This window comes from Triticum dicoccoides, chromosome 5B (genome assembly GCF_002162155.2).
Source record: "Triticum dicoccoides isolate Atlit2015 ecotype Zavitan chromosome 5B, WEW_v2.0, whole genome shotgun sequence".
Classification (NCBI taxonomy): Eukaryota; Viridiplantae; Streptophyta; class Magnoliopsida; order Poales; family Poaceae; genus Triticum; species Triticum dicoccoides.
Window position 1 is genome coordinate 401,815,668 of NC_041389.1, and position 16,381 is coordinate 401,832,048.

The following is a 16,381-nucleotide window of genomic DNA, read 5'->3' on the forward strand; positions in this document are numbered from 1 at the left end:
CCTTCTTTTTTTGTCTTGTTTTCTGTTTTCTTTATTATATCTTTATTTCTTTATTTTAGTTGCATTTTAATTTAGTCAAATATACACTTAGTATCTAATTCAGTATTTTGACTTAGTCCAATCACAAAAAGTCTAGACCCCAAATAACTTAGTTTGACATTTTATTAATCATAAAAGTTATTCAAATAATCATTTTTACTACTGTTTTATTCATCTCATAGTATTTAAACATTTTATAAATGTGTGGTTTTTCCCCAATAATTATCTATGCAATATTTGGTTCACTCCGAACATTTTAGTTTTAATATTTGAAAACTTTTATTGTTTGCCTAATTTTGAATTTGAATTTGAATCGGTTTCGAACTAACTGGAGATTAGCAGCTATAAACGAGGTCACGTGGCATCATTAGCAGAGGATCACTGTAGCTTAATTACCCGGACGTCACATGCAACAAGGTGCCTCCCTCCATCATCATTCCATTCTTCTCATGTTCCCTATCTGTCAGCTGCACCTACAACCGGTGCCCCACTCTAGCTCGACAATTGACAATGGCTACGTACATCTGTTGTGGTCGGCAGCGAGGCAAGCCCTCCTTTTAAACCATGTATGTTGATTTCAAATAGTAGAACTAATTCATACTTTGAAGTAATCAGGCTTCCATGGACGTTGATTTCCATTAAACAGTATTTTGCGAACTTCTTGTTCTCTGCAAATTTTGGATGCCACCGGTCAGTGTGACGCCCAAACCTTTGAGTGGCGTGTATGGACTTTGGATTGTTTACACTTTACAGCCTGGTGGCAAGTCTTTTTCTAATTGAGACAATTATTTAGGTGCTAAATCAAACAACATGTCTATAGGTTCGTTGAAATTCCCTAGACGAGTTACTTTCTGAATTCTGACTCTGAGTAGCCTACTCATACTTATTTTTGCGCCTTTAGTTGATTTGCTTTAGTGTGTTTGGTCTTTCTATTCAGGATCCCAGTCTGGAAAACTAGATGGTGTACGGATTCAGAGATGAACATGACGAACGATAGAAGGTCGATTTGGATTATTCTTGGTCCATAACTATCAATTATTCCACTGCCACACAACTGGTATTCCACTTATCCTTCCTTCCAATTTTTATTTGCAAATTTGTGATGTTTATGGTACCATTTCAGTGGTTGATTGAAGTAGTGAGGATATTCTGACTATGATGAATTAACAAAAAATGTATTTATGCTGAACCAATCAATTTTTTATATTAAAATCCTTGCAGTGTTTGTGCTGACAGGGAGAGAAGGAGAAGTAAGGTGTTGTGGGCAGGGACTGGCTGTGGGTACAAGTAAGAAGGCCGGATATGAGATGGGGGAAAGGATGCATGCAGGAGAAGAGAACAGACTGCAACGAAAGGCAGTTTGAGATGTAGCAGTGGACGCCTCTTCCATGATATTCAGGTTGGTGTAAGACTGCTCGCCTTAGATGCAATTGACTGGACATTCGGAGCTAGCTCTAGACAGGATAATTTAGATTGATGAACTATTTTGTGGTAGCACTCTGCGTGTTCAATGATGCCGCACACATCCTCTCATCTCGTCACCAATGGCCTGGATGTGGCAGCTGCCGTCAACATCCCAACCGTCACCAGCACCACATGTTGAATGACATTGGCATCGTGTCACCGGGGCAGCAGCTCAACACCAGCATTATTCTGGTAATGCAAGTCCCGTTCCATCTCCTCTGTTTGCAGTCATTGTTCCAATATTACTGGAGATAAAATCCATTCTAGCTATCCTTGCTGAAGATCATTTGGTGGTGTTTGATCTAGACCAAAAATTTATTTGATGTTATTTTCTGTAATTATGATCAGCTCAGTCGTAAGATATAGAGAGATCAATCACATCCGATCTTCGATTTAATGTAAATTAGATGCTTTCCTGAACCGCGGGTTGCCTGTTTCATGAACAGTACTGCCATTTTAAAAATCTAGGGCCTAGACTTGATGACAACATTATTATTTATACCGTTGTACTGGGCCATTTGTTAGCAGCAGACAATTATATGCCAATCTTTATAAAGTTGAGAGACTAAATTGCAGTGACAAAAAGCCTTGTCATACTGGCAGTTATTTTCCAATGAATGTCTGCATATCATCCACTTGACTTGATGTCTGCCTATAATAAAGTTGGCATGGACCTTCTGTTCAAAATAAAGCATGCTTGGTTTTTGGAGTTGCATCCATCAACTAACCTTAGAGGAATTCATATATCCACCACGCCGGTGCTTCTTTTGCACAATCTTATACATTAGGACTTTATACTCCTTCACAAAAAAACACCCTGGCAAAATATCCGTACGCTACTTTGCCTCATATCATAAGTGTAGTTTTGGTCACGTATGTTGGAAATATATGCTTGTTCTGCGGTGATGAATCACAGAATCAGAATGGAAAATCTGAATGGAAGTTATTATTTGTTCATGTGTTGATATAGTGATTCTGTTTGAACTTCAAGGATAAATATGGTGGAGCCTTTTTTTAGTAAAGTTTGTTTTCCCTTGGAATTATTGTTGTAAATACTATATTTGTGGGTGTGCAGTTTGTGATTGTCTATTCATGATATTTAGATAGATCGGATTCGTTCCTTTATAGCATACATGGACTTGAATTATTTTGTCATTGATGAATATGCATAATGTACTTTAATTTGTTGAGATTTCAAATGAGGTTCTAGGAATCAAAATGGAACTCTCATGTGGCTGACATCGGTTTTATATTATATTTTTAGATGAAATTTCTATATTTACTGATCTCAAGATATATTTGATTTCATTTTTGTCTCTTGAGACAAGGAGCGAGAAAACTGTTGATTTTGCGAAGAACAATTGTCACTGTATTGCTTTCAAGGCGGATGTTCCATAGACAAACAAGTATGCAATCAACACTGCATGATTTCAACTGGTTTCCAATGTACGTAGCATCTCTATCTGGTTATTTTGCTTTTTGGTTTGTGCACTCATGGAACGTGAAAGAATTGAACCAAACATTTTGTAGGGTGAATATTTAATATTTCATTTTTTATTCTACCTCATGAAAACTCTCTAGATAATTACCTGTGGTTCTCATAAAGTATAGTTGTGAGATAAGAATTTTGGTGCATCTAATCAACTACACTGAGAATGAAGCCGCATACAACATGCACCCCTTATGTTGTACAAGAACTGGTTAGTGTATTAAGACATACTAAGGTAATCAGGTGTCTTCACTCCATGCATATGATACTAAATTGTAGTGTTGCTTGAAAATCATTTAAATTATAGGTTGATTGTCATATTTTTAGTGTAATCATAATATCTTTAGAATTTGCATTTCTGGTTGTAACATCAGTCGAGGCGTGCATTGCTTGTGCACGCTTACTATATTCCTTGTGTATGAAGCTGCAATTGAAATATATACGCTATAGCATGTATGTGAGCTTACATTATTTGTTTTATAATTGCTGATTATGATTAGAAATAACATGTAGCATGGAAAGAAGGAACAACATGAGCTAAAAGATGCAGAAAAACAGGATTAGGCCCGCAGATTGTTGTCAAGGAGAACATTAAGCTATGAGGGTGTTTTTTTGGGCAACACCGGCGATGGTCTCAGCAGCTAAATGATGGTGAACTGTAGCTGTTGTAATATTGTGAGAAATATATTATGATTAATTTAAACTTACCTATCCGATTTTTGTCATTGCGATGATCTGATAGGCCCCATATAGGTGTTTGGATGATAATAGGTGTTTTTCTGGGTTCGGAAGGGTATTCATTAAAATTATTGATTGGTGAATTCCGGTGGTGGATTTAATTTCAATATGCTTTAGAAAAGTCTGTTAAGTACATATTACATCAAGATTTAAATTCATAGAGTATATGAAATGTACGGTAAACCATTGCTCATGTAAGATATCGCTATATGTAAAATAAAAATGTAAGTTTCATATATTTAAATATTATTTTTTTTAATGAATTTCTACCAAAACGTGCATTGCACGTGCAAGCTTACTAGTTTGTTATAAGGTATCGTTTTACTAAAGAAAACATTTAACTAGGACGGTTTTCTCTAAAATGCGCAGAAGAGCTAGTTTGGTGGTCTAGTGGTTATGGCGTTAAGCTATGGATGTTGAGGTGCAGGGTTCGAACCACAGCGACAGCATATTTCTGTTTTTTTCTTCGCGTTTTCTTATCGAGTCTATTTGGTGGGCCGGCCCGTTAGGAGTCTATTTGGTGGGCCTCCCTGAAACTGATCCTCAAAATACGGTGATCTGGTATCAGTAAAATGTAATGACAAAAAGTACACAGTAAAAAAAATGGAAAATGGAGACGCGGGGAATCGAACCCCGTGCCTCTCGCATGCGAAGCGAGCGCTCTACCATATGAGCTACGTCCCCGTGATGACTCATGTGAGATCCAAACCTTAATATTCGTTTCAGTTAACAACACAAAGATTATGTTCGTTTCAACTACTGCAGAAAGTAGCCATCTTCAAAGGAGCAACACCTGATAACTTGTGCAGACAAGGAGCGTGTGGTAAAACAAAAGGTAAAATGTAGGCAAGGAGGCAGATAAATATGACAGTGGATCCTCGCGTCGATTCGACCAAAGCCATCTCTCTATCTCTAGTTCGCACTTCGCAGAGTACTTGTTTCTTCTTACCCCCGCAAAGGCTCGTCCTGCTGTCCTGCATGGAGTATTTCCCCTTCCCTCACGCAGCTGTTCCTCGAGCTTTTCTAGACAGTTCTACTAGCGCCGTGTATGGTAAGCATCGCGTGATCATCAATTGTTACGGTTAGATCGATCGAGCTTTGGTCCTCAAGCAAAGCACCATCACTCCATCAGCAGCAGAACAGAGCAGCACTGGTCCATTTCCATTTCTGACTAATTAAAAATCGCCCGATTCCATTCCCTCACATGCACGGCAGCAGGGAAGGCGAGGCTGCCGGGCCCCGGAGGCGGACACGACGTGCCCCTCTGTGGCAGGCAGGAGACAGGTTCGAGAAACGCCGATAGGAGGCGTGGCCGTGGCGGACGGTTGAGCCATCCGCGCAGCACAAGACAGCCGTGCACCTGGTCCAGGGGGACAGCAGATGAACCAACCAACCCCCGGCGCACCAGCATTTGTTGCGCACGGAAATAGTTAACGCAACGCACCGTTGCCATGCCACGGGAGGGTGCCGCAAATCATGGTGCACCGCGCGCCACTACACCGTCGCCAGCCTTCAGAAACTTCACTCGCGTATGCAACGGAAGATAAATATCCCACCCTTGACGAAGAGCCGTGCCACGGCGCCGTCAACGTCGATCACCACACACATTGATGACCTGTCAGGCATCAACAGCCCCATCCGTTTGACCCTACAAAAGGAGGACGGTGACATTGGGAAATTCAGACAAGTCTCTAGTCGATCTGACACCAGGAATCCGTCGAAGCAAATTATTGGTGCCGTGCCGTTTCTCTGAACCAGCCCTAAGCTGCTGAACTAGGCCATAGCCATGGTATTACGCTCGTCAAGCTCCGTCATGATCTTCCTTCATTCAAAATCTTCAGCGAAGCGCTCAGCGATCGATAAATATCCTAGCTCTCGTCGGCAAATGAGGTGCCCCGTGCAGTCAGTATCACGAGCAAGTACGCCCTCCGATCTGTCAAACGTCAAGAGGCCCGTCCTTTTGACCCTAACCGTACAGAGAAGACCGAGCACAGATAACCTTCACATCGATCTGACACCACCCTCGAATCAAATCGAGCAAATTATTGGTGCCATTTCTTCAACTAGCCCAACCAACTAGGGAGGATGCCTGACAATAATCACAGGAGTGGAGGTTCACTTAGCCATGCATTATTGCACACATATTTTACACTGCATGCATTAGCACATGCTGCCCGCGGGCCTTTGTACAGAGCAGCTAGAGCTCAACATCTCCTCTGATCTAGTGCATCTACTGGTAGGATTTACAAACACACACACACTTCACATCGGTCTCATTCGCCTCAGGTCGTTGCACGTCGCCGGTTGCCTACTACCAAGTTTTCCTTGAGCTACCACTCGGATGTCGGATCCATCTAGCACATCCTTTGCTACGAAAACTCGCACCATCTCACGTGGAGTGGATGTTTACAACGGAAGTAGTAGTAGTAGTACATAACTAATACAGTAACATATACTGGGACATGGTTCCATCTTCCGGTCATGGTTTCCAGCTACTCTCCTTGTGCTCGTGCACCTCTCCGTCTTGGTGGATCTGCTTCTTCTTGTTCTACAGTTAGCGGTCGAGCGAACTAATCACCACCCTGCCAGATACACGGTTCAGAGGCATCAGATTTATGGTTACTACTACTACTAGATAGAGTCATGTTGGTTGGATCTAGCATTTGGGTTCATGATGTGGTGCACTCCAAAACAAGAGGGGATATTCGGTTTGAAGCCAACGCACCAGTCGTACACGGTGGGGCTCCTGGGGGTGCCGGGGCTGGCCTCCATGCCGTCGGCGGCCATCCTGCCTTTGCGCCGCAGCTTACTCCAACCACTCTCTCCCCTGGGTGTCGTTGCTGCAGTCACAAGCCAAGCATGTCAGCCACATCACGCCGGCCTCGTCGTACGAGATAAAAATAGGAGGCAAAGGTGTGATAAGGTACCTGTGCCGAAGGGGGAGTCGGGGACGCTGGCCGGGGACGAGGGCGCGGAACCGGAGCCGGACTCGCTGCGCGGCGACGTCACGGACAGAGCCGGCGGGCGGAGGATGGTGATGCTCCGCGTCACCGCCGGCGCCGCCACGTCGGCCGACGGCACGGCAGCGGTCGTCGCGGAGGCGGCGGAGGACGGGGAGAAGGACGCGTACTTGCGGAGCCTGCCGAGGCCGTGGTCCGGCCGCGGCCCGGCCACCGTGTCGTCCCACAGCTGGTCAAGAAGCCCCATGGAGCACGACGATCCAACCAAACCTGCGCGTTGCACGTACGTGGTAGATCAGGAGCCGCGTTTGTTGACACGATCATCGTCCTCTCTTCATTTCGGGTGGCTAATCTGTTCTTGCCTCGCGTGTTCTTGGCCGAGGGGAAGGGAGGGAGAGACAAGAGGGAGGGGATGGAGCTGATTATTACCTTCGGTGTCGAGGGGTGTGTGTGGCGCAGGCGCAGTGAATCCTCCTTCTTTCTTTCCTTCTTTGTTGGAGGGAGGGAGCGGGTGGCGTTTTATAGATGAGGCCGAGGGGTGGGGAGGGGACGTAGGCGAGATATTTGGGGGGCATACGCAACTCTGGGATCGCCCATCTTTCTGTTTCCGGGCTCCGTCTTGCGCGGTCGGCTTGGCTCCAGCGGTCCAGCGTAGCCGACGCAGTTTTAGCCGCCCGAAATTAGGAAATGGATATAGTGGGAGTGGATAAAATGGGCGGTGTGGTGTTGTTATTTTCGGGGTCTTCGTCGATAATTGCGGATGATGAGTCCAACAAACCGGATAGGGTTGTTATTATCGGGTAAATAAAAGTAGTTTTTTTTTAGAGAATCGGGTAAAAGTAGTTTGGGATGCGGATTCCCGCCAGTATCGGAGTACTGAATCGGCTCAACGTGCAAAATGGATCTTGAGGAGTCAAGGGAGTAGAATGTTGTGCGTTGCCATGGACTTTTATTTTTTTTTAGTTATTGCATATGTAAACGTAATGCACGTCAAATTTCACATATATAGACAAATTAAATTCCACTTTGTTTGCAATCTATTTAGATAAGAAATGTAATTCAATGACTATACTATCACTTCTTATCCTCAAAAGAAAGAAATGGTAAGAAAACATAGGGCAACTTTATTGTGCATTGCATTACAAATGATATATAGATAGTAGCTGCATAAAAGGGCGTCCAGATTCTATCTATATATCATTTGTAATGCAATGCACAATAAAGTTGCCCTATGTTTTCTTACCACTTCTTTCTTTTGAGGATAAGAAGTGATAGTATAGTCACTGAATTACATTTCTTATCTAAATAGATTGCAAACAAAGTAGAATTTAATTTGTCTATATATGTGAAATTTGACGTGCATTACGTTTACATATGCAATAACTAAAAAAAAATAAAAGTCCATGGCAACGCACAACATTCTACTCCCTTGACTCCTCAAGATCCATTATGCAGCTACTATCTATCAAATGACCGATCATCTCAGGGAGCATGTCTATTTATATTATCCATTAATCAAAGAAAAAACATGGATAATCTTGTTCCCTTAGAAAATATATTCCAAGATGCCACGACCAGAAATTTGATTGCATTATGCAATTGTGTGGCAAACTATTACATATGAAATTAGGGGCTTGAAACCATATAGGTTACAATTTAGGAGCTAATACAACAAAGCACCTACCTCCTACCATTTAGGAACCATGGCAACACAAAAAAATTCAACCACTCCCCATCTACTATTCATAGCTCAGTATATTTTGGGCAGATCCCATCTACTTTTGTTGGCGCAAAAGGATTGAGGCCCCTTCGGCTGCAGTCAACTCCTAGGATATTTATTCTCTAAATGCCATGGAAAAAGTCATCCAATGATATCATTGGTGATCGTAAATAGCATAGTAAATTATTGATCATAGTTACTTGATATTTTCATATACAATATCTACATGGTAATGTATTTATAATCAATATCTTCTATTTACCATCCCCTCATCTCGGGTGTAACGGCATTAGCTCGAACAACACCCTGTTCAAGGCAGTCGGGGAGTGTGCTCTAATTAGAAACATAACAACCAAGTATTAGGCAATTTCATCAAAAGTGATCATATAAAACCAACAATAATTGGTAAGATGATATTGTTTACCAATATTTTATGCTCTCAGCATGGTAACCACTCTGACGATCATTGCACACAACTATGGCCTTTCTCTGTTGATGAGAACATAGTGGGTATTACAAATATCACATTTGCATTCCCTAGCACGCTTGTCAACAACTACAAGGACCTCATATTATGTTGGAACTACTAACAGTCTCTAGTCATTGAATCCAATATCCCATCACAACATAGTGGGTGTCATAATTGATTTTCTTGTAAGGAAGCCAGTGAGCTATTACCAAACTTTTCCATTAGGCCAACTTTGACTGAAAGACAACATACAAAAGATCTCAAAGTTGCAAGAGAGGAATGTTGATTTTCAACATGAATAACCACTTCAATGAAATTGAATTTTGTTTACATAATCCTTGACGACAACAACAATGCATAATATTGTTTTCCCTTCAGAGTAAGTTAGCCCCAAATAAGAGGTACTGATATTTTGTAAAGTCAAAAAAAATCAACAACTGGCAGTGGGCACTAAGTTAATAGGTTAGTCGCAAAAAGTGATATAAGTTGCTTGTAAATGTATATAAAACATCCAAGATTGATAAGATAATAGCATGGAACAATAAATAAAATATAGATACGTTAGAGACGTATCATGGATCCACCGCTATTTCCGAATCACCCTGTAGAATGGCCTGTTCTCCTCGGTCGGAATAGGAAGTTCCTTCCCTTAGAACCGTACTTGAGAGTTTCCTACCTCATACGGCTCAGAAATTGCTATATGAATTTCCCCTATCTTAACTGAATTCGATTTATCAAAAATTGATCCAATTTGTTCTTGGGTCTAAGCAGAAGAAAATAATTACCTAAGTAGAACAATCTCGTTGATGTCCGTAATGAGATCGGCCAACGCCTCGATGGAGCTAGTTTCTGAACTTATTAATTCAAATAATTGGACGTGGTGCCAACAGGTGGTTCGTAACAACTTTATTGCTCTAGATGCGGAGGCAATCCTTAACATACCGCTCCATTTCGGAGGCGGCGATGATTTTTATGCTTGGGCTTTTGACAGAACAAGTAACTACACTATTAAGACAGCGTACCGTGGTCTAGTGACTCAGGCAAAGCGACTTGCTCTAGAGGAAGTGACGGCTACCAGAACTTAAATGGATGATCAAAAATTGTGGAAGACCTTGTGGAAGTTAAATGTCGTACCAAAAGTTTGTGTTTTTTGGTGGCATGTTCTTCGAGGGATTCTTCCCGATGAGGCCACACTAAAGAGAAGGCACATTGCAGAAATTGGTCGTCGCAAAATCTACTTGGCTATGGATGAAAATTTACAACATGCACTCATGTAATGTTCCCATGCATTACATCTAGATTCTTGGGACGTGGGACATCTTGTGTGATGATCGGTTTAGAGACAAGGACCATGCTATTATCATAACTATCATGTGGTCGATCTAGCATTCTAGGAACCGAATAAAGCAGAAGAAGGAGGTATGGCCCCTGTCTCATGCATGAAATGGACGAAAGAAGATTTGGCAATTCTGGACTTGCCTAGAACTATGGCAAAGATGTTGTCGGGATATGGGTGGATGCCACCTGAACCGGGAGTGATTAAAATCAACACCACGACGAACTAAACTCTGACGAAAATTGCAGTGGTGCTGGTGGTGTGGTCAGGTCCTCCACTGAACTCCTTGGAGCTTAGTGTAAACCACATATGGGTATTACAGACCCACTGATAGTTGAAGCAATGTCAATGCGGGAGGGTGCGCGTCTTGCTTATATTCGCGGCTATTCGCATCTAATCATGGAAGTTGATTGCCTGGCGATGGTAGATCTCTAGAACACTCGCCACAATTCTCGTTTGGTTCTCGCGCCTATTTTGTTAGAAATTGGAGAGCTAGATAGATATTTTCAGTTATTTAATATTGTTCATGTAAACCGAGCAGCTGAAGTTCTAGCGCATCTCTGTGCTAAGAATGCTTGCACATTGAATGCGACAGACTGTTGGCTCGATGAGACTCCTAGTTTCATAGTCACCAGCCTTCTGGCTGATTGTCCTAGGATGACCATTTTACGAATAAAGCTCTCTGAATTGCCCACAAAAAAACGAGTCAAGGACATGTATAATGATGTCATCTAAATATGACATACTCAGAAAACCTAAAAAATTGTCTTCTTTTAAGGACCCAATAGTTGGCAACATTTTTTCTTGTAGTTCCTTTAGAGACGCGTTGCATTTTCTTCAGAGAAGCATGGCAGCTTCTAAGAAGATGAAAATTTTGAGGCAAAAAACGGGCAGAAAATTGTCGTCGTTTGGTATCGCGTTGCAACTAAAAGGGCGGCAAAATGCTTTCGTTTGCCATCCCCTTCTCGGGGAATGTCAACCAACATTACTGCCTTTTAATTAAGAGATGATTTTTTTATACTATCTTTCACCATGTTTTTAGATATATATCTTGTTACACTACACATAAGGCTAAGACATAACTCATGTTACATTTTCTTATTGCCAACTCTAAATTAGGCGGCAAGGCTAAAATAAGGGGATTTTTTTTGGTCCGTGCCATTACCGAACTTGATATTCAGATCACACCCTCAAACTTTCCTATTTTAGTTTGTGCAACTAGCATTTGCGAAGAAATTATGTGTATGTCTTTACGTGTTCTCTTCGCCAATTGCCTCCAAGTTGTTGTTTACTTTGATCTATTTCCTTCCATATGGGACCACTACTTCGCCACGTCAACCGCAATGTTGAGGAGGCCCTATTTTCATTCTGCTAGTCTGATTTGGGCCCACCAATACTGATGAGGAGACTCTTTGACCATTTTCTAGTGCAAGGCCCACCCTTGAGGCCATAATTTTCATTTTGCCACTCCGATGCGAGTCTTCAACCATTATGGGCCCACCTGCAACGCTCAAAAGTAACATATTCCTAATATTTGGCCAGGTTAGTCGATGTTGGCATGTAAATATTTTTTTGGCAGTAGAGCCCCTTTCTTCGTCATTTCCAGTCATGTTATCCCCTTGTTCTCCCCCCACCACCATCTCCTGGTCATTGCTGCCAAGCTCCAGTGCCACAAACGCCACCACCACGACCTCCATCGCCCCCGATCACGACTTCAGAAATGAACGGCAACCTCTGTAGCCATGAGAAAGAGTCATTTCTCCCATGGGGATGGGCTAAGAATGTTGGGAAACATAGTATAAAACAACTTTTTTTCGCCCTACAATCACCCACCAGGAACAATAAGAAGATGCATAAACAGTTTGGATCATGATCGTTACCGACTCCGGAGTGCAACAGAAGTAGACGAGTTGGTGTACATCAACCATCAATGAATGATCCCGCAAACCGCCCATGAACGATCCCTTGAATGGAAGACCAAAAGCACGACCTTTCTACTTGGTTGCAAGCGTACGATCTTCACAGTTCAGCAGTGCTTCGCCGTTCAGAGCTAATTGTCATAGGGGAATTAGAGGGAGGAGATCAGAACCACACTCGACTTCTAATTATGAGGATTAGGGGATCTAGGTCAAGTTCTAATTGATCAACTAGGTTCAACTAGAACTAGAACTACAGGACTAGAGGAGGCTCCAAAAGTTGTGTGTATAAAAGTGCCTCGAACCTCTAGTATACATGGGTTGAGGGGAAAGGAAAGGGGCGCCGCAAGGAGGGGAAGGACTCCCTCCTCCTTAGACATGCCAAAGGAGGGAAGGAGGAGTCCTTCCCTCACCCCAATTCGGCCTCCCTCAAGGTGGAAAGGGGCGCCTCCCCTACATGGGCCCTTGTCACGCCCAATATGCGACCCTATCCAAAAGGAACTCGAAGGTTCCACCAAGGATAGACCCGCATATTGAAACGCTTTTGCAAGGTGGATATCATTACATCAACATTACATTATAGATGGGGATACATACATAAGGCATACAATGCCACACGAATACAACATCACAATATATAAGAGCATCATCCGACTACGGATGAAACACAAACAGAAACTCAAACGACATCCACCCTGCTAGCCCGGGCTGCCGACCTGGAACCTATCCCCTGATCGAAGAAGCAGAAGAAGAACTCAACGCAAGCAAGCATCGCTCTCGCGTCATGATCATTGCAAAACCTGTACCTGCAACTATTGTTGTAGTAATTTGTGAGCCACGAGGACTCAGCAATCCCATTACCATGGGTATCAAGACTAGCAAAGCTTAAAGGGAATGGAAGGGGTAAAGTGGTGAGGTTGCAGCAGCGACTAAGCATGATATGGTGGCTAACATACGCAAATAAGAGCGAGAAGAGAGCAAAAGGAACGGTCGTGAAGCTAGCAATGATCAAGAAGTGATCCTGAACTCCTACTTACGTCAAACATAACCCAGAAACCGTGTTCACTTCCCGGACTCCGCCGAGAAGAGACCATCACGGCTACACACACGGTTGATGCGTTTTAATTCGGATCTGGTGTCAAGTTATCTACAACCGGACATTAACAAATTCCCATCTGCCTATAACCGCAGGCACGGCTTTCGAAAGATTATACCCTGCAGGGGTGTCCCAACTTAGCCCATGACAAGCTCTCGCGATCAACGAAGGAATAGACCTTCTCCCAGGAAGACCCGATCAGACTCAGAATCCCGGTTTACAAGACATTTCGACAATGGTAAAACAAGACCAGCAAAGCCGCCCGATGCGCCGACAATCCCGATAGGAGCTGCACATATCTCGTTCTCAGGGCAACACCGGATGAGCAATCCGTACAACTAAAACCAGACCTCAAGTTTACCTGAGGGGGCGCTGCAAAGGGCTCTAGTTCGGACCAACACTTAGACAAGCACTGGCCGAGAGGGGGGGGGCTAAAATAAAGATGACCCTCGAGAGAGCGACTCCCAAGGGAAAAGGTAGGTGGTGGTGAGGCAAATGTAAAACCAATGTTGGGCCTTGCTGGAGGAGTTTTATTCAAAGTGAACTGTCAAGGGGGTCCCATAAATCACCCGACCGCGTAAGGAACGCAAAATGCGGGAACATAACACCGGTATGATGGAAACTAGGGCGGCAAGAGTGGAACAAAATACTAGGCAAAAGGCCAAGTCTTCCATCCTTTACCAAGTATATAGATGCATTAATAATATAAGAGATATTGTGATATCCCAACCAAAATCCTATCCACCATGGAGCAATCTTCAACTTCACCTGCAACTAGCAACGCTATAAGAGGGGCTGAGCAAAAGCGGTAACATAGCCAAACAGTGGTTTGCATAGGAAAGGTGTCAAAGGTTAGAGGTTCATGGCAATTTGGGATGGCTTGATAAACAGGTAATAGGTAGCGCAACATAGCGATAGAACGAAGCAACTAGCATAGCAATGATAGTAGTGAGATCCAGGGTAGCGGTCATCTTGCCTGAAATCCCGCTAGGAAGAAGAACGAGTCCATAAAGAAGACGAACGGATGAAGCCGAACCAAGCGTAGACGAACGAATCCTCACGATCGCAACGAAACAGGAACTGTCGAAAAGAAGCACACAACATGATAAACACGCCACACATGAACAAGGCATGATGCACACACGAGCATGATGCACGACAAGACTACATGAAGCTACTCATGGCAAGAGATGATGCAAACAAGAGCAACACATCAAAGCAAGTTTAAATGAGGCCGGGAACAACATATAACAATTCCGGTAAGTCCTCATATGCATATTTCGAAATTGGTCCAAATCTGAATAAACCTTATGTTCAAGTTGTTAAACAACAAGTTAAGATGCACAAAGATGATCTACACGAGATTCTAGTCAAGTTACATATGAAGTTCATTAGATTTGGAGCTATGGCCTAGAAGATATGAGCAAAACAAGTCAAACATGGCATTGATGCAAAATGCACCCAAACATCAAGCAAAAACCTCAAAACAAGGATGCAACATGATAATATGAAGCTACATGCAAAATCAAGCAAGTTTCATATAGAGCACACTCAAAACGGAGCAACGGTTCAACACACACACATGAAACAGGTTTAAAGGACAAGCTGTCCAAAACAGCAACTAGGCATATTGCAAGCACCAAAACAATATGCTACAACATCCTAACATAATAAAAAAGGCATGGATATGATGTACAGGTAAAGCATAACAAAACATGAACACTGAGCTAACTCCAGAAACTACTAGAACATGCTCAAACACACATGATAAGATTGCAAGTTATAACAATTCAGACTTTGCAGAAATTAACATCAGGTTGCAATGTTTAGAGCTATCAAACAACATGTTACAGGAACTTATTATGGCAAACAAAGGCATGGCATGAATCTACTCAAAGCATAGATCAAAAGTCCCTTACTGACCATAAGCCAAAAGGGATCAGAAAATATGATGGCACCCACGTAAACATGGCAAGTTATAATACAGATTCAAACATGGCAGAAACAGAATTATGAAGGCATGTGGATGAGCTTTTGCAACTCACTACAGAGCAATACATGGCATGGCAAGGCACCCAACAGTAAGAAGACATGTTTGTTAAGCTAAGCATGGCAATAGCAAGGTCATAGGGTGCATGGATCACTAGGAAAACACATGGAAACAACTGAACTTAATGTTAACAGGCTGACAACAACATTATGAAGCAACTTTCAAGCAAGATTACAACAAGCTACATCAACCTATAAATGCAACCAGGGGCATGGATGGATAGAGGATGACATGTAGATCAAAACATGTTTATAGAACATCTCCAGATTACGCATAGAATGATTAGTAGCAACATGTTTATATAGCATCACGAAATAACAGATTCAGCCTAGCAAAACAGCAACATCATGTACACTACTTAACAAGCTCGATTCACTCACCACAAGTCATTGCATGACAAGATAAGCATAGCATCATCAAGAAGACATGTTTATGTAACCAACCAAGGTAAGAACAAGTCCATAGCATGCAAGGATCAACTATAGCATCCTTGGCTAAATTGAATAACATGTAAACAATCTGCCAGGAAACATTTCGAAGCAAAAGTAGAGCACAAAAATGACATGCTAGACTACTCCATAATTACAACTTGAGGCATTAATGGATAGACAATAACCACATGTTCAAAACATCCTTACTGAAGTATCTCAAAATATGCATGGATCTCTCTGTAGCATCAAGTTTACATGGCACCAAAATAACAGCAGAACAGGGACTAAAATCAGCAACATCACGATGCCTAGTTTGCATGCTTGTGCTAATCACCACATTGATCACAAAAATACATGGTAAGCACCTTTGTAAAAAAGACATGGCATAGTTCAAAACACATGAAGACATCAACCTCATAGGATGCACACATCAATCATGGCAAAAATGACAAATGAGCTCGTTCTGATAACAGACAGCAGAAAACATTATGAAGCACTCCTACAACGATGATTCAGGCATCTAGATTTCCTCAAATGAATATTATGCAATGGAATGAAATGATGTACTCGTCGAGACGAACAATTTGACATATTACACGCACAAAATGGAGCTACGGATGCAGAGATACGGCATGACGAACATGGCATGAAAATGACAAAAATCTGGGACTTA

At 42.4% G+C, this 16,381-nt stretch overlaps 1 protein-coding gene, 1 long non-coding RNA gene and 1 other non-coding gene across 3 annotated transcripts; 1 reads left to right on the plus strand and 2 right to left on the minus strand.

Moving 5' to 3' along the window:
* Window positions 1-1,546: 1,546 nt before the first annotated feature.
* Window positions 1,547-3,661, plus strand: LOC119305589. The gene is made up of 3 exons (XR_005148714.1): window positions 1,547-1,695; window positions 2,827-2,949; window positions 3,506-3,661. It is a non-coding gene; the product is annotated as an uncharacterized LOC119305589 (long non-coding RNA).
* Window positions 3,662-4,341: 680 nt separating this feature from the next.
* TRNAA-CGC lies at window positions 4,342-4,414 on the minus strand. Its single transcript has one exon. It is a non-coding gene; the product is annotated as a tRNA-Ala (tRNA).
* A 1,413-nt stretch (window positions 4,415-5,827) lies between these two features.
* LOC119309495 (dormancy-associated protein homolog 3-like) lies at window positions 5,828-7,228 on the minus strand. The gene is made up of 4 exons (XM_037585487.1): window positions 7,120-7,228; window positions 6,658-6,960; window positions 6,456-6,570; window positions 5,828-6,312 (listed from the first exon to the last, which is right to left on the minus strand). The coding sequence occupies exons 2-4, from the start codon at window positions 6,935-6,937 to the stop codon at window positions 6,285-6,287; spliced, it is 423 nt and encodes a 140-aa protein (XP_037441384.1). The 5' UTR covers window positions 6,938-6,960; window positions 7,120-7,228; the 3' UTR covers window positions 5,828-6,284.
* Window positions 7,229-16,381: the final 9,153 nt, after the last annotated feature.

Coding starts and splice junctions, on each gene's coding strand:
- LOC119309495 (XM_037585487.1), bottom strand. CDS start 6,937: ATGGGGCTTCTTGACCAGCTGTGGGACGACACGGTGGCCGGGCCGCGG. Junction 6,571..6,657: donor CGACTCCCCCTTCGGCACAG/GTACCTTATCAC, acceptor TTGTGACTGCAG/CAACGACACCCAGGGGAGAG. Junction 6,313..6,455: donor AGCCCCACCGTGTACGACTG/GTGCGTTGGCTT, acceptor TGTATCTGGCAG/GGTGGTGATTAGTTCGCTCG.